General features: G+C 42.6%; 1 protein-coding gene across 1 annotated transcript in view; it reads left to right on the forward strand.

Annotated features, from left to right (window-relative positions):
* LOC120944438 (dynein heavy chain 11, axonemal-like) overlaps positions 1-25,393 on the forward strand; it is a 229,075-nt gene that overhangs the window by 22,798 nt on the left and 180,884 nt on the right. Inside the window, exon 4 of the mRNA XM_040358500.1 lies at positions 8,109-8,255. Within this exon, the coding sequence (XP_040214434.1) occupies positions 8,109-8,255 (147 nt within the window). The remainder of the gene's footprint in view (positions 1-8,108; positions 8,256-25,393) is intronic.

The raw sequence follows: 25,393 nt of genomic DNA on the forward strand, positions 1-25,393 counted from the left end.
CATTTCCCCTGCTGACAGGAACGAGAGCTGTGTGTTTACACACACAGCTCCCGTTCCCCGCTCTGTACCGAGCGATCGCGTGTGCCCGGCGGCGATCGCGCCCGCCGGGCACACACACGGGAGTCGGGGGCGAGCGGGGGGCGCGCGCGCGCCCCTAGTGGCGGCAGATAGAGAGGACGTCATATTACGTGCTCTCGCCTAGGAGAGCCACCTTGTGGACGTATTTCGGCGGTGCGCGGTCGGCAAGTGGTTAATCACTGCTGGGTTTTTTATTTTTTGCAATATAAGCAAAAAAAAAATTTTTTTTTAGTTTATTTCTTGAAATTTAGCAAAAAAATATTTTTTTCTTCATAAATTTGGGCCAAAATGTATACTGCTACATATCTTTAGTAAAAATAACCCAAATTAGTGTGTATTATTTGGTCTCTGTGAACGTTATAGAGTCTACAAGCTATGGTGCAAATCATTGAAAAATTATCACATCTGATCACACCTGATGTACTGACGTCCTATCTCATTTTTTTGAGATCCTAACAAGCCAGGAAAGTACAAAGACCCCCAAATTACCCCATTTTGGAAAGTAGACATTCCAATGTATTTAGTAAGAGACATGGTGAATTTTTTAAAGTTGTAATTTCTTCCCACAATTCTTGGGTAAATTAAGTATGTTTTTTTTTTGTTTTTTTTAGACACAATTTTCATAATAACAAGTTAGTGCTCTCACACAGCACATGCATACTTACAATGACACCCCAAAATACATTCTGCTTCTTCTCCTAAGTATAGTGATACCACATATGTGAGACTTTTACACAGCCTGGCCACATACAGAGGCCCAACATGTAAGTAGCACCTCCAGGCGTTCTAGGAGCAGAAATTACAGATCTCATTAGATGACAACCTATCACAGTTTTGAAGGCCCTGGAGCACTAGGACAATGGAACCGCCAACAAAATGACCCCATTTTGAAAAGCTAACACCCCAACGTATAATCTATGAGGCATAATGAGTCTTTTGAACGGTTTATTTTTTTCCAGCCATTTTTGGAAAATTTGGAAAAAAAATGAAAACGCTTTTTTGTTACACAAAGTTGTCCATTTATAAGATATTTCTAACACACAGCATGTACACAGCAAAAATGACACCTCAAAATACATTCTGGTACTCCTCCTGAGTATAAAAATACCAAATATGTGAGACTTTTACACAGCCTGGCCACATACAGAGGCCGAACATTGAAGTAGCACCTACAGGCGTTCTAGGAGCATAAATTACGCATCTAATTTCTCAACCACCTATTACAATTTTGAAGGCCCTGGAGCACCAGGACAATGTAATTGTCCACAAAATGACCCCGTTTTGGAAAGCTAATACCCCAACGTATAATCTATGAGGCATAATGAGTCTTTTGAACGGTTTATTTTTTCCCAGACGTTTTTGGAAAATGTGGAAAAAAAATGAAAATGCTTTTTTTTTACACAAAGTTGTCCATTTATAAGATATTTCTAACACACAGCATGTACATAGCAAAAATGACACCCCAAAATACATTCTGCTACTCCTCCATAACGATACCAAATGTGTGAGACTTTTACATAGTCTGGCCACATACAGAGGTCCAACATTGAAGTAACACCTACAGACGTTCTAGGAGCATAAATTACACACAAAAATTCCTGCCGACCTATGATATTGTTGAAGGTCCTTCATATTTCTAACCCATAGCATGTACTGTACATACCAATTACAAACCAAAATACATTCTTCTGAGCAAAGAGTAAAGAAAAGATTACCTTTGGTTTTAGTAGTGCAGTGGTCCACAGAGCAGAGCATCGGTCCAGGTAGCAGGCAGATGTGGTCAGCAGCAGTGAAAGGATCGTCCATGCAGCAGGCAGGAATACTGTCCATAGTACAGGCAGCAGGCAGAGATATGGTTAGTGCAGCCAAAGTATTGGTCCAGGCAGCAGGCGGGACCATCAAGTTTAGGGCCTCGGTCAGGGAAGAATGGGGACAGGGGTAGAGGCTTCTCCCACCCAAATCGCTTTGAAGCCTCCGGGCAACCAGACCCTGTTCTGGGAACACAGAAAACCAAAAACTGTTTTTCTGAACTCCGAACACTATTCTGGAGCCCCTCACATATGTGAGACCCCTGTGTAGCAGGGTGAAAGATCAGTCCAAGGGGCAGGCAAAAACATGGTCAACAAGCCGAGGTCAGTGCAGGTAAAAGGCAGAAATAGATGGTAGGCAGAGGCATAGTCGAGAAGCAGTCCAGGGTCTGTTCACGTGAAAGGCAGAAACATGGCGGATAAACAATGCAGATGGTAGGCAGAGGCATAGTAGAGAAACAGTCCAGGGTCAGTTCACGTATAAGGCAGAAACATGACGGATAAACAATGCAGACAGCAGGCAGAGGCATAGTCGATAAACAGGCCAGGGTCAGTTGAGTTGAGGCATTAGGTTGGTTGGTTGAGGCAGCAGGGAAATAATCAGCACAGAAATTGAAACTGGGGAAATGGCAGTCTATTAGAAATTTGGGTTAATAGTCTTTGAGAGTGTGATATCGCCTGAAGCATTGTCCGTTACATAGGCCAGGTTGGTCGGGACAGTCGGGACAATAGAAACTGGTGGCTTTCCTAATTCCACTTTTGCTGCACACCCGACATTTTTTTGGCGTCTTCTTCCGGTTGCTGATGGTGGAATATTTTCTGAAAAATGGCGCTCATGCAGTCTGCTGACACAATTGGAGCGAATGCTTTCTGGGGGGGAGACTTGCTGATAGATCAGGGCAGTGACAATTTTTTCAATAAATCTGATAAAAGGGATGGACATTTCCATTGTTTTACCGCTGAAGTGGCCTGATGGTCTGATGTGTGTACACACCATCAGTTCAAAATCTGATTGGGTCAGAACGCGGTGACGTAAAACACACGACGTGCTGAAAAAAACGAAGTTCAATGCTTCCAAGCATGCGTCGACTTGATTCTGAGCATGCGCGGGTTTTGAACCGATGCTTTTCTGTACTAACCATCGGTTTGGTCCGATGGGGCAGCGGTCCATCGGTTCGGTTTTGAAGCATGTTTTAAAATTTTGGACCGAAGGAAAACAGACCGATAGCCTATACACACGGTCGGTTTGGTCCGATGAAAGTGAACTTCAGTTCATTCTCATCGGACCAAACCGACCGTGTGTACGGGGCCTTACTGGGAATATACTGTTTGATTCCCAGCCGGCCTGTGAAATGGACCAGGGATTCGTCCACAGAGATGTTCTGTTCCGGGATGTAAAGTTCGGCAAACTTCTTATTAAAGAAATCTATTAGGCCGGGTACTCACGACCAAACATGTATGGTGAAAGCGGTCCGTCGGACCGTTTTCACCATACATGTCTGCCAGAGGGCTTCTGTACGATGGTTGTACACACCATCGTACAGAAGTCCGAGCGTAAACAATACGCGGGGCGTGTCCGCGGTGTCGCCGCGTCGATGACGCGGTGTCGCCGCGACAATGACGCAGCGACGTGGGCGGCCCGCCTTTAAAATGCTTCCACGCATGCGTCGAAGTCATTCGACGCATGCGAGGGACGGCGGGCGCCTGGACATGTACGGTAGGTCTGTACTGACGACCGTACATGTCCGAGCGGGCAGAATTCCAGCGGACTGTTTTAAAACAAGTCCAGGAATATTTGTCTGCTGGGAAAAGGCCCGGCGGGCAAATGTTTGCTGGAATTCGGCCCGCTCGCGCCCACACACGACCAAACATGTCTGCTGAAACTGGCCTGCGGACCAGTTTCAGCAGACATGTTTGGTCGTGAGTACGGGGCCTTAGGGGCAAATCTTATACAATCTATCAAAGTCCGTATGATTTCGGGGGGGCAGTGTGAGTTGTCACTGAAATGCAAAAACCGCATGATCATGTCATAGCGGGACCTGGGCATCGTAGCGGAAAAAAATTGCATATCGTGGATGGGCTTTTTAGACCAACATGAATGCAATTCTTTTTTTTTTGTAAGCCCCATGTTTAGAGTAAGGCCTAAAAACAATCTAAGCTCCTGAATTGTTAGGGGTCTCCATACAAAAAGGCGGGCATAGCATGAGTTGGAGTTGGTTTGTATGTACTGACATGCAAAAACATTTGTTTGGTCTAAGATGCTTTGAAGTAACTCATCAGTGAAAAATAAATTAAAATAATCACTTTCAGAGAAACCTTCGGTGTTGGCCTGCACACCTGGCTGTGCTGTCAAAGGGGGGATTGTGGCTGACCCAGTGCTAGAAGGCAGCCACAATGGGTTGGCCAAGGCATCCGGAAGATGGGTTTGGGCTCTAATTCTTCAGCGTGGAATTTCAGAGCTGGTACTGGGCCTTTCCTCCTGGGGTCTAGAAGTGCTTGTACTTGGCCTCTCCTCCTGGGGTCTAGCGCCATTGGCATTTTCTGATTGGCCATTGGGGTGTCCAGGTCTGTTGGTAGCTGCCTGGGGTTCAGTCCATCGTTTTTTTGGACGGACTACTTCCTCCTCTGATTCAGATATACTGCCTTTGGGGGCTCATATTGCAAACCAGAATTGGAACTTGAATCAGAACTGTACTGGGGAGTTGAGAGCTCGCCGCTGCTCTCATCGGTCTGGGCTAGCATTTGGTATGCCTCTTCTGGGGTGTATAATCTTTTGGACATGGTGGCTGGCTGTATGACAGGGCTGCACAACAAGGACTAATGGGCTGTATGTCAGCTAGAAATTGGCTGCACGTCAGGCACTGCTGGGCTCACGGGACAGGTACTCCTGATGGAGGCATCTCCCTGTTCTGCCTGGTGACACAGCACTGATTGTCTGATTCCTTTCATTTGAAGCAGCGATCAGTGACGTGTCACAGGAAGCCACGCCCCCACACAGTTAGAATAACTCCCTAGGACACACTTAACCCCTTCCCCACCCCTACTGATTAACCCCTTCACTGCCAGTCACATTTTTATAGCACTGATCGCTGTGTAAATGTGAATGGTCCCAAAATAGTGTCAAAAGTGTCCGATGTGTCCGCCATAATGTCGCAGTCACTAAAAAAATCGCTATGAACTATCCTCTATTTTGTTGACGCTATAACTTTTGCGCAAACCAATCAATATACGCTTATTGTATTTTCTTTTACCAAAAATATATAGAAAAATACGTATTAGCCTAAACTGAGAAAAAAATGAGCTTTTTTAAAAAAAAAATTGGGGATATTTATTATCGCAAAAAATACAAAATATATATTTTTTCAAAATTGGTGCTGTATATTTTTCTATAGCGCAAAAAATAAAAACCGCAGAGGTGATCAAATACCACCAAAAGGGGAAAAAAAGGACGTCAATTTTGTTTGGGAGCCACGTCGCACGACCGCGCAATTGTCAATTAAAGCGGCGCAGTGCCGAATCACAAAAAGTGGCCCGGTCATTTGGCAGCCAAATGGTCTGGGGCTGAAGTGGTTAAAGAGGGACTCCGCTGATGGGCACACTGATTCAAGGAGGGACTCCACTGATGGGGACATTGATTTAAGGAGGGCCCCGCTGAAGGGGACACAGATAAAAGGAGGGGATCCGCTGCCCGGGACACTGATTTAAGGAGGGACTCTGCTGCCGGGGACACTGATTTAAGGAGGGACTCCGCTGATGGGGAAATTGATTTAAGGAGGGACTCCACTGATGGGGACACTGATTTAAGGAGGGACTCCGCTGATGGGGACACTGATGTAAGGAGGGACTTCGCTGATAAGGGACACTGATGTAATGAGGGGCTCCACTGAAGGGGACACGGATGTAAGGAGGGACTCCGCTGATGGGGACACTGATGTGAGGAAGGACTCCACTGATGGGGACACTGATGTAGGGAAGGGCTCTGCTGATGGGAACACTGATGTAAGGAGGGACTCTGCCCCTCTACCTCTCTCTCTTCCTCCCTCCATCTCTCGTTCATCTCAGACTCTAACCACACTCCTTTAGAGACTCGCCCCTTTAAGCCACTCCCACTGTTCTGATGAGACCACTCCCATTTTTTGCTGCGGTGCGCATCGCATTTTTCTTTTTCCCTATTTCACACCTACAAACGAATTCCCTGCCCACTTAGTATAAGAAGACTCCGCCTACAGGCAAAAAAGTGTCCCTATAATTTTTTTTCAATGTTGGCAACTATGTATTAGGGTTAGTCACTCCTTGATTTCTACCTCTCCGAACTCCATATCAGATCTCAGAGTACTACTCACCTCTCTGTACACTACACCACTGCAACAATTAAAGAAAAACCTTACACACAGCAGGGAGCAATGATGAAAACTCTGTGGTGACATAACTGAACCAGAACTTGAAGCAGAACTGCAGAATGTTTGCAAAGAAAGTTGATCTGGAGTCATGCAATGCAGACTTGCTGCAATTGTGCAACAAAATTGTGAAGCTTAGCAAGTCATTTTCAAACTTGCAGCACAACTACTTGCTATCTGGGTACCAGTGCCCAGCACTGTGGCCTTACCAGTGCCCAGCAATGTGTCCTTACCTGTGCCCATCAATGCGGCCTTATTAGTGCCCATCAATGTAGCCTTACCAGTGCCCATCAATGCAGCCTTACCAGTGGCCATCAATGCAGCCTTACCAGTGCCCAGCAAATGCAGCCTTACCAGTGAACATCAATGCAGCCTCACCAGTGCCCATCAAATGCAGCCTCACCAGTGCCCATCAAACACAGCTTTACCAGTGCCCATCAAATGCAACCACACCAGTGCCCATCAAATGCAGCCTCACCAGTGCCCATCAAATGACGCCTATCAGTGTCCATCAATGCAGCCTCACCAGTACTCATCAATGCAGCCTTACCTGTGCCCAGCAAATGCATCCTTACCAGTGCCCAGCAATGCAGCCTTACCAGTGTCCATCAATGCAGCCTCACCAGTACTCATCAATGCAGCCTTACCTGTGCCCAGCAAATGCAGCCTTACCAGTGCCCAGCAATTCAGCCTTACCAGTGCCCAGCAATGCAGCCTTATCAGTGCCCAGCAAATACAGCCTTACCAGTGCCCAGCAAATGCAGCCTTACCAGTGCCCATCAAATGCAGCCTATCAGTGCACATCAATGCCGCCTTGCCAGTGCCCAGCAAATGCAGCCTCACCAGTGCCCAGCAAATACAGCCTTACCAGTGTCCAACAATGCATTAGTGTTGGTATGGAAAACACAGCAGCGATCTCACGCTGTGTCGCCGATCTTGGATTTGAATATCCCGGTGTGCTTGTCCTTCCCTCAGTTGGTCCTCCTCCTCCAGCAGCCACTGTAACAAGGTCCTGGCTCCTAGAATGTCTCCTATAATACACGTCGCACTGATTCAATTTGCTGGCATTGGATCAGTGTTCTGCCTATCAATGGAGCTGTTCTAGGAGGCGGGACCTTGTTTCAGTGGCTGCTGGAGGAGGAGGACCGAGGGAGGGGAGGATGGGCATGCAGGGATGACACTCCCCCAATGTGTGGCACCCTGGGTGGACCACCAACGTTGGCATGGACACCCTCCCCTTCCCGCACACACAAAGCAGGGCCGATCCTAGGCGTGGGCAGGAAGGGGATGAAAATGCCCAGTAGGCAAGTAGGTGAATGGTTAAAATGCTTCTGAGGATGAAATTACTACATAATGCTATTGAATGATAAAGTGACTGCAATGGCTAAACAGGAGGCTAGTGTGTTTAATAGGCGGAAGTACTGTGCAGTAAAGTATATGCATAATGCCTTTCTAAGGATTTCAAAAGGATAATATATAGACACAAGGTAACTTTAGGAAGCAATTATAAGTTGTATATTGATATTGTCACACACTGTCAGTTATACTCTGCCAGCATTCTAAAAGAATTTATTTAGAATTTTACAGAAAGGAATGAAACCTTTTATATGCAAATCAGAAGCCAACAATTCATTTTGACTGCCTTCAAGCCAGCATTTCGATAAATACAGAGAGATAATTACACATCCTCCAGAGGAACAATGTAATTACCCACGTTTACAATGAAGCCCAAGGCAACGTTTATTCTTTAAGCTAACCAATTTTGTTATAATTGAAAATATTGTCTTAAAACTTAATTAACCAAGTCTCTGTTGTAATGATGCAGGTGGAAGATCTGAAGTCCAAACTTGCCGTACAGGAAGTAGAACTTCATCAGAGGAACAGAGATACAGAAGCACTTATCGACAAGATTGGCCAGCAGACAGAAAAACTAAATCAGGAGAAATGTGTGGCAGATGCAGAGGAACAAAAGGTATTTAACTAGGATCTTCACATAGTAAAGCAAGGTATACACATATAGAAATATGAGGGGCTGCAGGAACTGGCCACATTTCAATACTTGTGTAGACCGGCTTCTGTTGAACAGTCCTGCTGGAAAACCAGCATTGGATCATGGTATTCTGATGGGGGGGGGGGGGGGGCCTCTATCAGAATTCAACAACACAGCAGGGGAGATTCTGTGAATTCTTTTTCTCGTTCAACCCACTGGTAGAACAAAAATACTCTGTGTATACCGATAACTAGATTCAGAGAGACTGAATTTGCGTGGGCGCTAATTTAAGCGTATTCTGGTAACCAGATACGCTTAAATTAGGCTCAGATACAAGCGGCGTAAGTGTCTTACACCGTTGTATCCTAAAGTGTAATTTTTAGGCTGACCGCCAGGTGGCGCTTCCATTGCGGTCGACGTAGAATATGTAAATCACTAGATACGCCTATTCACGAACGTACGCCCGGCCAACGCAGTACAGATACGCCGTTTACATAACGCATTATCAGGCCTAAAGTTATTCCATCAAATAGCTGGAATAGTAATGTTAAGTATGGCCGCCGTTCCCACGTCGAAATTTGAAAATTTTACTTTGTTTGCGTAAGTCATCCGTGAATAGGGTTTTACATCATTTACGTCCACATCGAAATCAATAGGACCGTGTGGCGTACTTTGCCGCAATGCACACTGGGATATGTACACGGACCGTGCATGCGCGGTTCGTAAAATACGTCAATCACGTCAGGTCAAGCCCCATTAACATAAAACACGCCCCCTCAGCCGAATTTGAATTTGCCCGCCCGATTTACGCTACGCCACCGTAACTTAGCAGGCAAGTACTTTGTGAATCATGTACTTGCCTCGCTAACTTACGGCGGCGTAGTGTAAATGCCATACGCTACGCCGCCGCAACTATGCGCTCGCCATCCTGAATCTAGCTACTAGTGTTAGATCTGGCGGAAAAAAAAAAAAGTTATAGTGAAACTCCAGACCGACAACAAATTATCTAGGTAAAATCCATATGCATTTACTTTTATCTTTTGAAAGATTTAATTCTGTTCAGCCAGTGATAGGATTTAATAGCAATGAGAAGAGGACGATGGACAGCCGCACTCCGGAAAAACTTTATAAAAGAAAGCTGTCTTTATTTTCAAGCTGGAACATGTACAGTCACCGCAACCACAAAACAGAACAGCCGACGCGTTTCACACTTAACTAGTGCTTAGTCTAAGCACTAGTTAAGTGCGAAACACGTCGGCTGTCCTGTTTTGTGGTTGCGGAGTGCGGCTGTCCATCTTCCTCTTCTCATTGCTATTGCTACTTGCATCGCCAGCACCTTGGTAATCTGACCGCCCCTGATCATCTACAAGGCTCACCTGGAGCGGTGAAAATCTTTCTCAGTGATATGATTTACACACCTTTTGAATGCTGCGCAGCGAGACATATGAGTTAAGCAAATCAGCTTTCTGCTTCAGCTTTTTGTCATCTTGTATATCTTCTGCTTCTCCACCCTGATCATTAATGAATCAGGATCCTCATCCCTATCCAGAATCCTAGTAAAAGTGAGCTTGTTCTATAAATATCTTACCACATCAATGAAAGGCAAAAGGCTTGTAGAATATCAAAATTGGGAGAGGATATGCACTGTGGTGTTCCCTCATCAATTATATCATCAAGACAACCTTTTCCCGCTCTTTTACCGTCTCAAAGTTTGGATGTTTGGGTTAAACAAAGATCACAAATATTTTTTATGTCACTTTTTTCCAAAAATAAAGTTTCAAATGCTTGAAAAACTGCTATTTTAATTTTTTTTTATAAAAACTGTTCTTTTATATGCTTTTCTGCTGTCAACACTAGCCAGATCTTGCTACTGGCATCACTTTCTCCATGACCCAAGCACTGACGACAAGCAAAGTGCGTCTACTTCAACATTTGCACAAAACTAAAACCTGGTTTGGTTAGAATTACTTTTTTTTTTTTATGTTTTTCCTTGTTGACACTTGGAGGTATTTCATTGATATACCGTATGTTTAGACATTTTTCAGTTTTGAGGAAGAGTTATGATTTCTGACAGCATTTCCCACCATCTTTGACCCCATGGCCATGGGGAAGATTTCTTCTCACTTCTTGTCTCAATGATAGGATAGGATTTTTTTCTACACATGGATGACTGAAGACCTTCCGGCTTCCCCACATTCACTAAGCTAAGTAAACATTCACATTGCTAAAGCCACACTATTGTCAGCTCCAGTCAGAGCCACTGTACTAACCATGTAAGGTTAGTTTAGCAATCTCCCCCGCTGAGCTATTGTGTTCTGACAGGGGGATGCCCCCCCTCCACCAGAACACTTCGATCATCGCTCTCTGCCATTGGCTGAGAGCGCTTATCGGGTGTCGGTCGGATGCTGGTTCTCCAGCATGCACATCTGACAGAAACCAGTCATACAGTCGACATACACACATACACACTGGCTTTTTTCCCTGATCCGGCTATTGTCTCCCAACATTCGGCCCGTGTGTACCAGGCTTAGGGCAGGCCATACATTATGCAATTTTCTTTCCTTCAGCCACGGGTTTTATTTAAAGCTTCTTTTTTATTGGATTTTTCAAAAGCTTATACAAAAGCCAAGTGCCCATGCCCCTGTAATAACAGTAAAACAAAGTAAACCCAATTACTGTATATCACAGAGCTGGTGTGTGGCTGACATTGAAGCAATAAACTACAATACACACAATAGTACACTACACATTAACCGTCTGGTCCTTCTGCATGAAACCTCAAATAAAGGAGGTAGAGAGGTAAGTTGTATCAAGTGTTAACTCAACCACACTTGAAGGTGTCATTGAATATTTGGGGGTATAACTGTAGAGGGATCCTCAAGCCCACGCTTTGGTGAATTTTTGCGGACAGTCTCTGTTACTGTAAGTGTCTTGGTAGAAAGGTAAAGTGGAGTTCACTAGGTGGAAAGAAGGGGTACCGGAGGATAGGGTGGTGACGGCTGCTAGTGCCGTAAACCAAAGTAACTATCACCCGGAAAAGTATGGACTGTCTCGGTACTGATGACACAGATAGATACAGTATCTATCTGTGTCATCAGTACAGAGAAAGTCCATACTAAATTCTTTTCCGGGTGATAGTTACTTTGGTTTACGGCACTAGCAGCCATCACCAACCTATCCTCCGGTACCCCTTCTTTCCATTAAATCCTGGATGATGGTACATTATATGAATTTTTAAATAATCAATCTCAGGCTAAACTCAAAAATCTTGCGAGTTCACTAGGTGCTTCCAAAAATGAATAGAGGGTCGAAAAGACTGTTTGCAATGTAACATAATAGCTTTTCTAGTGTAAAACAGTTAGAGGCCAAGGATTGTCTGTTTGGCATTTGTAGAGACCACTGGTTGCTCGAAACTTGATTGATTCCCCTATCAACACATTTAGTGAATCCTTCCCATGGAGCCATTGTGTTCTGACAGCAGGAGGTTTCTTAGCTATCAGAATATAATGATCTCTATAGGCAGCTATAGCCGCTGGCAGTGAACGAATGAAAGAGCCCGGCAGGTTAGTTGTACTGAGGTTGATCGATAGAACGAATTCAGTACATCCAGACTGCCCATACATGGATTAAAATTCATCTGCTTCTTGTTGAACCGGACACATTTCGATCTGTCTATAACCATCTTAAAGTGTAACTAAAGTCAAAACTTTTGTTTTTAGTTTTGGATAGAATAGATTATAACACCTTACAGTTTTCATTACTATCTGTGCCCCTGTTAAGGAAATTTGGCATCATCATTGAAAGTGAAAGTAAACGAAAATCCCAAAATTGGGTTGTGCCAAGAAAAGTAATAGAGGGGGAATGTTCCAAGGGGGGTGCTAGTTCTGGACACCAAACATCAATAAATATTTATTTTAAGATGTATAGCAAGAACTCCTGTTTTCTAGATGCAACCAAAGGAAAAAGGCAAACTGTGTAATGTAAGTAATATTCTCTGTTTGTCTAAGAGTAGGAATAATCTCACCTTGAATATTAGTAGCTCAAGCATTTTGAAAGAAAAGGGCAGCCATATGTTTAGTGAACTAAACCTTGCACTTTGTATACTGTGGGGAAGGGATAGGACCTCAGAGAGCAAACCTGACAGAGGTTCTAATCTTCTCACACTTTACTAATCAAAGAGCTTTTATTGATGTTTGTGTCCTTACTGGAGATTTTTTCCAAACTTCTAGTCACAGTGACAACAGGGGGTGACAGGTAATGCGGGGAAGACATACATTAATACAAACCTGCCAGAGGTTCCACATTCTGTCCAAAACTAAAAGCTGGAAAAAATTAAAAAATAAATCTGCGCTATCAGGGTGACAAGCAGCTACATACAATCCAGTGAAACCAAGGAAAGAATTACAAACAAACTTCAAAAAAAAATGCAGCGCTGGAAATAAATAGTGAGAAGACCGTGATGTCTATGTTCAACATACACAAATATGAATGTAAATAAGTGAATCCATAAAATTAAAAGTGATACCAAATATTATAGTGGAGGCACTATAGACCTTATTAAAAAAGTCAATGTCTATAAATGTATAAATCCACAAAAATAAACGTGAAAATAAGAGTCCATATACATAAACGTGGAAAGGGATGAAATCATCAATGAGAAATCGTAGTGACAAGACGCCCACGGTGATTCTAATTGGAATGTGATGATAGTGATAACGCCCGCCACCAAAGGGGAGGCTTACCGGATGCGATGGACCCAAGTGAGCTTATACCCAAAGGGTCAAATAGGCTTGTAAGCAGTACAGATGAGATGGTACAGGAACACACCAACGCAAACGGACAGCAAACAACGATAAGGTCTTCGCTTGGTATCAGGTGGAGGGGATAACCCCAGCTGGGAGATGGCTCATAAAGTTGGAAGAGCTTGCCCAAGTTATGTGGAGGAAAACGAAAGGCACATAGCGTGATACCGTAAAAACAGAAACGTTTATTATCGGTTAAAAACACTTACAGTTTAGTGGATAAAAAAGGACATCAATGTTTGTAAAATGCATGGCAGCAGTAGAGTCCCGACATGTTTCGCTACAACTAGCATCGTCTGGGGTGAAACCCTACTGATACCGCCATGCTTAAATTTAAAATCTGACCTCCTTTGAAACACACCCCTAGGGGATCGTCCAATGGAAATGCACTTCCGGGTCGCCTCAGTAATCTTATATTATTTGAATATGTAATAAACAAAAATATAGAATCTGTGCTGCAATGAATGTTATTATCATTTAAGAACAATTTATTATTTAGAATGCACTGACCTGATCCGTTTGTAGATTAAGACAAACAGTCCATAGTGGTCCGGTTTAATGGAATCACATTATATAATCACATGTGAATCCAGGTTGGAACTCGGGGCCAATGGGATGAATCAAGATCACTGTATAAGGGACGTGGATCAATAAAGGATTCGATCGATGTTACGAATCTGGCCGCATTTAGGTCACGTGACCACGCTGAACGAAGGCGCATAAACAAACCGTCATTAGACGCGCCGTTCAGCTCACTCGTTCTACGTTGCACAACCCGATGGAGTGACGTATGTAATGGGCGTGTTCTCACTGGTTCTATTTCCTAATACATACGTGCGTGTGCGTGTATACGTGCGTTGCGTTCCACGTTGGAATAGATCTAGTGCGCTGCGCTCCACTGTGCGTTCCGGGATGCGGAAATTAACACACAGCCCGGACAAGAACAAATAATATATGTTTTAATAAAACGGGAGATAAACGTGAAGGTGACATGAAATTAAACTGTCACTAAAACGGTAAAGTGTGTTGGAATAAAAATGTATGTATTTATTTAAGTACATAAAAAAGATTATAAAAGTAACTCTTTGATTCCATAATAAGAATCACATGAAGGGGACAGAACACTAGTGGAAAAATGTATATTGGCTATGAATGACAGTAAACATCCACATTTATAAAAGCATGACCAATGCCCCCTAAAAGAGATAGTGTAAGCATAAAGGGGATTTTATATAAAGGGAGAGATTAATGAACATTAAATTTACCCAATCCATTGGGTCTATGTCCAATTAAAAATTTTTTTTAAAAAATTTCATGCCTGAGCGTGTGAAACTGCAAGGCCCAGGAAATGACACTCCTCTGAACGAACCCCTATAGCAGGCTATAAAATTAAAAAATACTACCTATGAATATATTAGTATTAATACGATACATTCTATTATATGTATACAAGAAAATCTAAAACACTGATAAAACAAGTGTAAATGAAAGAAAAGAAATAAATGTTGTTTCATGGAAACATACTATATAAACATAATTATATGTCTCAAATGAAACTAATATATTAAAATTTATAGAGCAGTATGTAAATAGTAAATCGGGACATCTGTCTGTTTCCTAGGATTTATTAATAAAAGAGTTGATGTCCCACTCTACATTAAGGCCCAATGGTGTGTGTGTGCCCAATTCGTATATCCAGAAGGTTTCGAGTTGAGACACCCCACGAGTTTTTGGGCTACCTCTCCATGGCGACACAAATTGATCTATAATGAGAAATTGTGTGCCCGTGGGGTTCTGAGCATGATGTTTTTTATAATGCCTGGGTACAGTGTGGTGAATGTCACCGGCTAAAATAAGAGCTATATGCTCAGCAACTCTTACGGAAAATTTCCGGATAGTGCGGCCAACATATTGCTGGCCACACGGACAAGTAATGAGGTACACCACGTACTTGGTTGAACAGGTACAGAACTGTTTAATAGGGTAAACTTTCCCGGTTGTTGTGGAACGAAACTCAAGGTTCTTAGTCCTGCCTGAGATGTTATATCTACATACCGTACACTTCTTACAAGGATGGTAACCAACTAACTGGAAAAAGAAAGAAGGACGTATGGGGGGGTTGATAATATTCGGGGCTATTTTGCTTTGAAGTGATGGTGCACCCCTGAATACAACTTTCGCTCGTTCGGGTAGAACGGATCCCAAAACTCGGTCATTTCTCAATATATTCCAATGCTTGGAAACAATGGATTTGACCAGTTTGTGTTGCGTGGAGAAAGACGTGAGCAATGCCCATTTGAAACTCTCATCTTGTTCTCTTTTTGGTTTGACCTCCAATAAGGAACTTCTATCTACTTCAAGCGAAGATTTAAAAGCCAGTTCTATGTTGGCAGGATCGTATCCTTTATCGATGAACCTATGCTTGAGGATATTAGCCTGTGTAGAGAAAGTGTCTAAATCTGTACAGTTCCTTCTCAACCTGAGAAACTGACTTCGCGGTATAGAGTTCAGCCATGACGGATGATGGCAGCTATCAGTTGAAATGAAGCTGTTCCGGTCAGTTTTTTTAAAAAAAGTTTTAAACTGAAACAGGTTGTTTACCATGCTAATCTCCAAATCTAGAAATTGAATGGTATTTGAGCTGGCAGTATGGGTAAGAGATATCCCCCTGTCATTGTTGTTCAAATAACTCATAAAAATTTCTAGTGTTTCCAAACTGCCATCCCATAGGAGGAGGATGTCATCGATATACCTCGCCCAAAACACCAGTGAAGTGGTATTATAGGCATAGACGACATCCTCCTCCCATTTGGCCATGAATAAATTAGCGAGGCTTGGGGCGTATTTAGCCCCCATAGCTACGCCTCTTTGTTGTAAATAAAATTGTTCATTAAACCAAAAATAACTATGTTTGGTGGCAAATTTTAACAATTCCATGATGTAATCTGTCTGGAATGGGGCTAATGTCTGATCTTTCTTTAAATAATAGTGTACGGCTTCAAAACCTGTATCATGAGGGATGCACGTATAAAGTGACGCTACATCAGCTGTCACCATAATATAATTACCCTTTATTTCAACACTGTCCAATTTGTTTATGGTTGCCCTTGTATCTCGAAGATAGGAGGGAGTGCGTTGTACCAAAGGTTGTAAAAAATTGTCGATGTAACGACCCACCCTGGAAGTAACAGAGTCGATCCCACTTAAAATGGGTCGACCAGGTGGGTGTACAGGGTCTTTATGGACCTTAGGTAGATAATATATGGTCGGTATCCTAGGAACCGTGGGAACTAAATATTTCTTTTCTTTCAAATTTAAAATCGCTCTTTCAAAACCACTATCAACTAGTGTTTGTAGCTCTGCTTTGAACCGGGATGTGGGATTGGCGGCCAATTTGGAATAAGTATTGGGCTCGTCCAATAATCGAAACATCTCAGTTTCATAGTCGGATTTATCGAGGATGACTATGCCACCCCCTTTATCCGCGGGACGGATAATGATGTCCTTGTTTTGACATAAGGATTTAAAACCGACACTAGACATCGGATGATTAGAGTTACGTCTATCTGGTATCTCTGCTAGATCTTTCAAGACAAGATCTTTGAAAATATTAACTGCGGCTGCGGCTGGAACAGATGGATTAAACAATGAAGGGTTCCTCAACCCTGAATGTACTGTGCCAGAGGTAGCCGCTCTAGGTTCGTTTCTAATGGGGTTAGTAATTAGGTATCTTTGTATGTTAATTTTACGGATGTATTTTTGGATGTCAATAAACGTCCCAAATTTATCTAAGCGTTTTGGAGGGGCAAATTTGAGGCCCTTATCCAAAACAGATAGTTCATCCTGTGTGAAAACTTTAGTACTCAAATTAAAAACTCCTTGTCCTTTTATGTTCGCCTTCGTTTTCCGCTTCTGAACTCTCTTACCCCCTCGGGTCCCTCTCTTTGATCGGAACCCCTTGCATTTGTGACTTGGTCCTCGTGAAAATCCCGTTCAACATAGGTATCGTGATGGACTGGGGTGAAACTGCGGTTGGACGGTTCATGATGGTCCCAGCTACGATTATAGTAGCTGTCATTACGCACCTCACCCAAAGGGGAAAACCTATTGTGAACAGGGATATTTTGGAACCCATAGTAGGGAGAGGGGTCTCTATAGGGACCTTGTCTCTCCCTATGTCTTGCGGGGGAAGGTCCATACAATCTATCGTCATAGTTATAATGAGGATAAGGTTGATGGGAGTTACCTCTAGATTGTCCTCTATTTCCTCTGTTACCTCTGGATCTACCCCTACCTCGATGGGGTTGACCAGAGACGCGAGGGGAAGAATATTGAACCCTGGGTTGGGAAGAATGTGGTTCAACCCCCCGGGACACCTGCATAGATGGAGCCCTTAAAGTACTTGTTGTACTCTGACCAGTAGAAGGGCCTACGTTCGAATTGGGAACAATACTAGAGGAAGATGCTGAGACTGGAGTTGAGTCCATGTCTGTACCAAATGATGTTGAGAAAAGTTTTTGCCAGTTGAAGACAGTATGATTTCTATAATCACCAGCATCCCTGGCATACTTTTTGTGTTTTTTTAGCTTTTGGTCTCTGTCTTCTTTTTCCAAAAAAGACTGAAGGCTGGTTGAGAGGGAGATGTACTCTAGAGATTTCTTGTGTGAAGACAATTTCTCCTTAAGTTCTTTTATCTCTTTATCAAGAGCAACCAGTCTAGTCTTCTTTTTGGAGAGTAAGACCCCTAAAAATGCTATTCCAGTATCATTAAAATACTTAAACCAGGAGTCTATTTCTGGATCTCCCTGTTGCGGTTGGACCTCCCACCTGAGACTCCTTGGTACCATTCGGTCAGTAATATACTGGTCCAAAAATACGAGGTCCCATTGGAGGTGCAACTCAGATGACATAACGTTTTTAAGTCTGGTGAACAAACCTCCTATCTCTGAGTCATTTCCTGTGACAGTGAACACCCCATCAGTGTCCACGGTACGGGAAGCTCTATACTCAAATATGTCCATATGAAAACGTGTACTCAGAGAAATAGATAGCAGCAAAAATGAAATCACAAAACAAGCAAGAAAAAATTAAAAAATAAATCTGCGCTATCAGGGTGACAAGCAGCTACATACAATCCAGTGAAACCAAGGAAAGAATTACAAACAAACTTCAAAAAAAATGCAGCGCTGGAAATAAATAGTGAGAAGACCGTGATGTCTATGTTCAACATACACAAATATGAATGTAAATAAGTGAATCCATAAAATTAAAAGTGATACCAAATATTATAGTGGAGGCACTATAGACCTTATTAAAAAAGTCAATGTCTATAAATGTATAAATCCACAAAAATAAACGTGAAAATAAGAGTCCATATACATAAACGTGGAAAGGGATGAAATCATCAATGAGAAATCGTAGTGACAAGACGCCCACGGTGATTCTAATTGGAATGTGATGATAGTGATAACGCCCGCCACCAAAGGGGAGGCTTACCGGATGCGATGGACCCAAGTGAGCTTATACCCAAAGGGTCAAATAGGCTTGTAAGCAGTACAGATGAGATGGTACAGGAACACACCAACGCAAACGGACAGCAAACAACGATAAGGTCTTCGCTTGGTATCAGGTGGAGGGGATAACCCCAGCTGGGAGATGGCTCATAAAGTTGGAAGAGCTTGCCCAAGTTATGTGGAGGAAAACGAAAGGCACATAGCGTGATACCGTAAAAACAGAAACGTTTATTATCGGTTAAAAACACTTACAGTTTAGTGGATAAAAAAGGACATCAATGTTTGTAAAATGCATGGCAGCAGTAGAGTCCCGACATGTTTCGCTACAACTAGCATCGTCTGGGGTGAAACCCTACTGATACCGCCATGCTTAAATTTAAAATCTGACCTCCTTTGAAACACACCCCTAGGGGATCGTCCAATGGAAATGCACTTCCGGGTCGCCTCAGTAATCTTATATTATTTGAATATGTAATAAACAAAAATATAGAATCTGTGCTGCAATGAATGTTATTATCATTTAAGAACAATTTATTATTTAGAATGCACTGACCTGATCCGTTTGTAGATTAAGACAAACAGTCCATAGTGGTCCGGTTTAATGGAATCACATTATATAATCACATGTGAATCCAGGTTGGAACTCGGGGCCAATGGGATGAATCAAGATCACTGTATAAGGGACGTGGATCAATAAAGGATTCGATCGATGTTACGAATCTGGCCGCATTTAGGTCACGTGACCACGCTGAACGAAGGCGCATAAACAAACCGTCATTAGACGCGCCGTTCAGCTCACTCGTTCTACGTTGCACAACCCGATGGAGTGACGTATGTAATGGGCGTGTTCTCACTGGTTCTATTTCCTAATACATACGTGCGTGTGCGTGTATACGTGCGTTGCGTTCCACGTTGGAATAGATCTAGTGCGCTGCGCTCCACTGTGCGTTCCGGGATGCGGAAATTAACACACAGCCCGGACAAGAACAAATAATATATGTTTTAATAAAACGGGAGATAAACGTGAAGGTGACATGAAATTAAACTGTCACTAAAACGGTAAAGTGTGTTGGAATAAAAATGTATGTATTTATTTAAGTACATAAAAAAGATTATAAAAGTAACTCTTTGATTCCATAATAAGAATCACATGAAGGGGACAGAACACTAGTGGAAAAATGTATATTGGCTATGAATGACAGTAAACATCCACATTTATAAAAGCATGACCAATGCCCCCTAAAAGAGATAGTGTAAGCATAAAGGGGATTTTATATAAAGGGAGAGATTAATGAACATTAAATTTACCCAATCCATTGGGTCTATGTCCAATTAAATTTTTTTTTTAAAAAATGTCATGCCTGAGCGTGTGAAACTGCAAGGCCCAGGAAATGACACTCCTCTGAACGAACCCCTATAGCAGGCTATAAAATTAAAAAATACTACCTATGAATATATTAGTATTAATACGATACATTCTATTATATGTATACAAGAAAATCTAAAACACTGATAAAACAAGTGTAAATGAAAGAAAAGAAATAAATGTTGTTTCATGGAAACATACTATATAAACATAATTATATGTCTCAAATGAAACTAATATATTAAAATTTATAGAGCAGTATGTAAATAGTAAATCGGGACATCTGTCTGTTTCCTAGGATTTATTAATAAAAGAGTTGATGTCCCACTCTACATTAAGGCCCAATGGTGTGTGTGTGCCCAATTCGTATATCCAGAAGGTTTCGAGTTGAGACACCCCACGAGTTTTTGGGCTACCTCTCCATGGCGACACAAATTGATCTATAATGAGAAATTGTGTGCCCGTGGGGTTCTGAGCATGATGTTTTTTATAATGCCTGGGTACAGTGTGGTGAATGTCACCGGCTAAAATAAGAGCTATATGCTCAGCAACTCTTACGGAAAATTTCCGGATAGTGCGGCCAACATATTGCTGGCCACACGGACAAGTAATGAGGTACACCACGTACTTGGTTGAACAGGTACAGAACTGTTTAATAGGGTAAACTTTCCCGGTTGTTGTGGAACGAAACTCAAGGTTCTTAGTCCTGCCTGAGATGTTATATCTACATACCGTACACTTCTTACAAGGATGGTAACCAACTAACTGGAAAAAGAAAGAAGGACGTATGGGGGGGTTGATAATATTCGGGGCTATTTTGCTTTGAAGTGATGGTGCACCCCTGAATACAACTTTCGCTCGTTCGGGTAGAACGGATCCCAAAACTCGGTCATTTCTCAATATATTCCAATGCTTGGAAACAATGGATTTGACCAGTTTGTGTTGCGTGGAGAAAGACGTGAGCAATGCCCATTTGAAACTCTCATCTTGTTCTCTTTTTGGTTTGACCTCCAATAAGGAACTTCTATCTACTTCAAGCGAAGATTTAAAAGCCAGTTCTATGTTGGCAGGATCGTATCCTTTATCGATGAACCTATGCTTGAGGATATTAGCCTGTGTAGAGAAAGTGTCTAAATCTGTACAGTTCCTTCTCAACCTGAGAAACTGACTTCGCGGTATAGAGTTCAGCCATGACGGATGATGGCAGCTATCAGTTGAAATGAAGCTGTTCCGGTCAGTTTTTTTAAAAAAAGTTTTAAACTGAAACCGGTTGTTTACAATGCTAATCTCCAAATCTAGAAATTGAATGGTATTTGAGCTGGCAGTATGGGTAAGAGATATCCCCCTGTCATTGTTGTTCAAATAACTCATAAAAATTTCTAGTGTTTCCAAACTGCCATCCCATAGGAGGAGGATGTCATCGATATACCTCGCCCAAAACACCAGTGAAGTGGTATTATAGGCATAGACGACATCCTCCTCCCATTTGGCCATGAATAAATTAGCGAGGCTTGGGGCGTATTTAGCCCCCATAGCTACGCCTCTTTGTTGTAAATAAAATTGTTCATTAAACCAAAAATAACTATGTTTGGTGGCAAATTTTAACAATTCCATGATGTAATCTGTCTGGAATGGGGCTAATGTCTGATCTTTCTTTAAATAATAGTGTACGGCTTCAAAACCTGTATCATGAGGGATGCACGTATAAAGTGACGCTACATCAGCTGTCACCATAATATAATTACCCTTTATTTCAACACTGTCCAATTTGTTTATGGTTGCCCTTGTATCTCGAAGATAGGAGGGAGTGCGTTGTACCAAAGGTTGTAAAAAATTGTCGATGTAACGACCCACCCTGGAAGTAACAGAGTCGATCCCACTTAAAATGGGTCGACCAGGTGGGTGTACAGGGTCTTTATGGACCTTAGGTAGATAATATATGGTCGGTATCCTAGGAACCGTGGGAACTAAATATTTCTTTTCTTTCAAATTTAAAATCGCTCTTTCAAAACCACTATCAACTAGTGTTTGTAGCTCTGCTTTGAACCGGGATGTGGGATTGGCGGCCAATTTGGAATAAGTATTGGGCTCGTCCAATAATCGAAACATCTCAGTTTCATAGTCGGATTTATCGAGGATGACTATGCCACCCCCTTTATCCGCGGGACGGATAATGATGTCCTTGTTTTGACATAAGGATTTAAAACCGACACTAGACATCGGATGATTAGAGTTACGTCTATCTGGTATCTCTGCTAGATCTTTCAAGACAAGATCTTTGAAAATATTAACTGCGGCTGCGGCTGGAACAGATGGATTAAACAATGAAGGGTTCCTCAACCCTGAATGTACTGTGCCAGAGGTAGCCGCTCTAGGTTCGTTTCTAATGGGGTTAGTAATTAGGTATCTTTGTATGTTAATTTTACGGATGTATTTTTGGATGTCAATAAACGTCCCAAATTTATCTAAGCGTTTTGGAGGGGCAAATTTGAGGCCCTTATCCAAAACAGATAGTTCATCCTGTGTGAAAACTTTAGTACTCAAATTAAAAACTCCTTGTCCTTTTATGTTCGCCTTCGTTTTCCGCTTCTGAACTCTCTTACCCCCTCGGGTCCCTCTCTTTGATCGGAACCCCTTGCATTTGTGACTTGGTCCTCGTGAAAATCCCGTTCAACATAGGTATCGTGATGGACTGGGGTGAAACTGCGGTTGGACGGTTCATGATGGTCCCAGCTACGATTATAGTAGCTGTCATTACGCACCTCACCCAAAGGGGAAAACCTATTGTGAACAGGGATATTTTGGAACCCATAGTAGGGAGAGGGGTCTCTATAGGGACCTTGTCTCTCCCTATGTCTTGCGGGGGAAGGTCCATACAATCTATCGTCATAGTTATAATGAGGATAAGGTTGATGGGAGTTACCTCTAGATTGTCCTCTATTTCCTCTGTTACCTCTGGATCTACCCCTACCTCGATGGGGTTGACCAGAGACGCGAGGGGAAGAATATTGAACCCTGGGTTGGGAAGAATGTGGTTCAACCCCCCGGGACACCTGCATAGATGGAGCCCTTAAAGTACTTGTTGTACTCTGACCAGTAGAAGGGCCTACGTTCGAATTGGGAACAATACTAGAGGAAGATGCTGAGACTGGAGTTGAGTCCATGTCTGTACCAAATGATGTTGAGAAAAGTTTTTGCCAGTTGAAGACAGTATGATTTCTATAATCACCAGCATCCCTGGCATACTTTTTGTGTTTTTTTAGCTTTTGGTCTCTGTCTTCTTTTTCCAAAAAAGACTGAAGGCTGGTTGAGAGGGAGATGTACTCTAGAGATTTCTTGTGTGAAGACAATTTCTCCTTAAGTTCTTTTATCTCTTTATCAGAGCTGAACGGCGCGTCTAATGACGGTTTGTTTATGCGCCTTCGTTCAGCGTGGTCACGTGACCTAAATGCCGGCCAGATTCGTAACATCGATCGAATCCTTTATTGATCCACGTCCCTTATACAGTGATCTTGATTCATCCCATTGGCCCCGAGTTCCAACCTGGATTCACATGTGATTATATAATGTGATTCCATTAAACCGGACCACTATGGACTGTTTGTCTTAATCTACAAACGGATCAGGTCAGTGCATTCTAAATAATAAATTGTTCTTAAATGATAATAACATTCATTGCAGCACAGATTCTATATTTTTGTTTATTACATATTCAAATAATATAAGATTACTGAGGCGACCCGGAAGTGCATTTCCATTGGACGATCCCCTAGGGGTGTGTTTCCAAGGAGGTCAGATTTTAAATTTAAGCATGGCGGTATCAGTAGGGTTTCACCCCAGACGATGCTAGTTGTAGCGAAACATGTCGGGACTCTACTGCTGCCATGCATTTTACAAACATTGATGTCCTTTTTTATCCACTAAACTGTAAGGCCCCATACACACGATAGAATCTATCCGCAGATAAATCCCAGCAAATGGGTTTCTGCGGATAGATCCTATGGTGTGTACACGCCAGCGGATCTGTTTCCGCGGAGAAATCTCCTCTGGGATGGATTCCAGCAGATCGAATATTTGTTGTGCTGCACAACATATCCATCTGCTGGAATCCATTCCAACGGATGGATCCGCTCGTCTGTACAGACTTACCGGATCCATCCGTCCAAAGGGATTCCCCGCACGCGTCGTAATGATTTGACGCATGCGTGGAATTCCTTATATGACAGCGTCGCGCCCGTCGCCGCGTCATAATCGCGGCGACGGCGCGACACGTCATCGGCAGAGGATTTCCGCGCGGATTTCAATGGGATGGTGTGTACACTCCATCCCATCGAAATCAGCGGATTTCTTTGAGAGGATTTATCCGTGGAAACGGTCCGCTGGACCGTATCTGCGGATAAATCCTCTCGTGTGTATGGGGCCTTAGTGTTTTTAACCGATAATAAACGTTTCTGTTTTTACGGTATCACGCTATGTGCCTTTCGTTTTCCTCCACATAACTTGGGCAAGCTCTTCCAACTTTATGAGCCATCTCCCAGCTGGGGTTATCCCCTCCACCTGATACCAAGCGAAGACCTTATCGTTGTTTGCTGTCCGTTTGCGTTGGTGTGTTCCTGTACCATCTCATCTGTACTGCTTACAAGCCTATTTGACCCTTTGGGTATAAGCTCACTTGGGTCCATCGCATCCGGTAAGCCTCCCCTTTGGTGGCGGGCGTTATCACTATCATCACATTCCAATTAGAATCACCGTGGGCGTCTTGTCACTACGATTTCTCATTGATGATTTCATCCCTTTCCACGTTTATGTATATGGACTCTTATTTTCACGTTTATTTTTGTGGATTTATACATTTATAGACATTGACTTTTTTAATAAGGTCTATAGTGCCTCCACTATAATATTTGGTATCACTTTTAATTTTATGGATTCACTTATTTACATTCATATTTGTGTATGTTGAACATAGACATCACGGTCTTCTCACTATTTATTTCCAGCGCTGCATTTTTTTTGAAGTTTGTTTGTAATTCTTTCCTTGGTTTCACTGGATTGTATGTAGCTGCTTGTCACCCTGATAGCGCAGATTTATTTTTTAATTTTTTCTTGCTTGTTTTGTGATTTCATTTTTGCTGCTATCTATTTCTCTGAGTACACGTTTTCATATGGACATATTTGAGTATAGAGCTTCCCGTACCGTGGACACTGATGGGGTGTTCACTGTCACAGGAAATGACTCAAAGATAGGAGGTTTGTTCACCAGACTTAAAAACGTTATGTCATCTGAGTTGCACCTCCAATGGGACCTCGTATTTTTGGACCAGTATATTACTGACCGAATGGTACCAAGGAGTCTCAGGTGGGAGGTCCAACCGCAACAGGGAGATCCAGAAATAGACTCCTGGTTTAAGTATTTTAATGATACTGGAATAGCATTTT

Source organism: Rana temporaria, chromosome 6 (assembly GCF_905171775.1).
Source record: "Rana temporaria chromosome 6, aRanTem1.1, whole genome shotgun sequence".
Classification (NCBI taxonomy): Eukaryota; Metazoa; Chordata; class Amphibia; order Anura; family Ranidae; genus Rana; species Rana temporaria.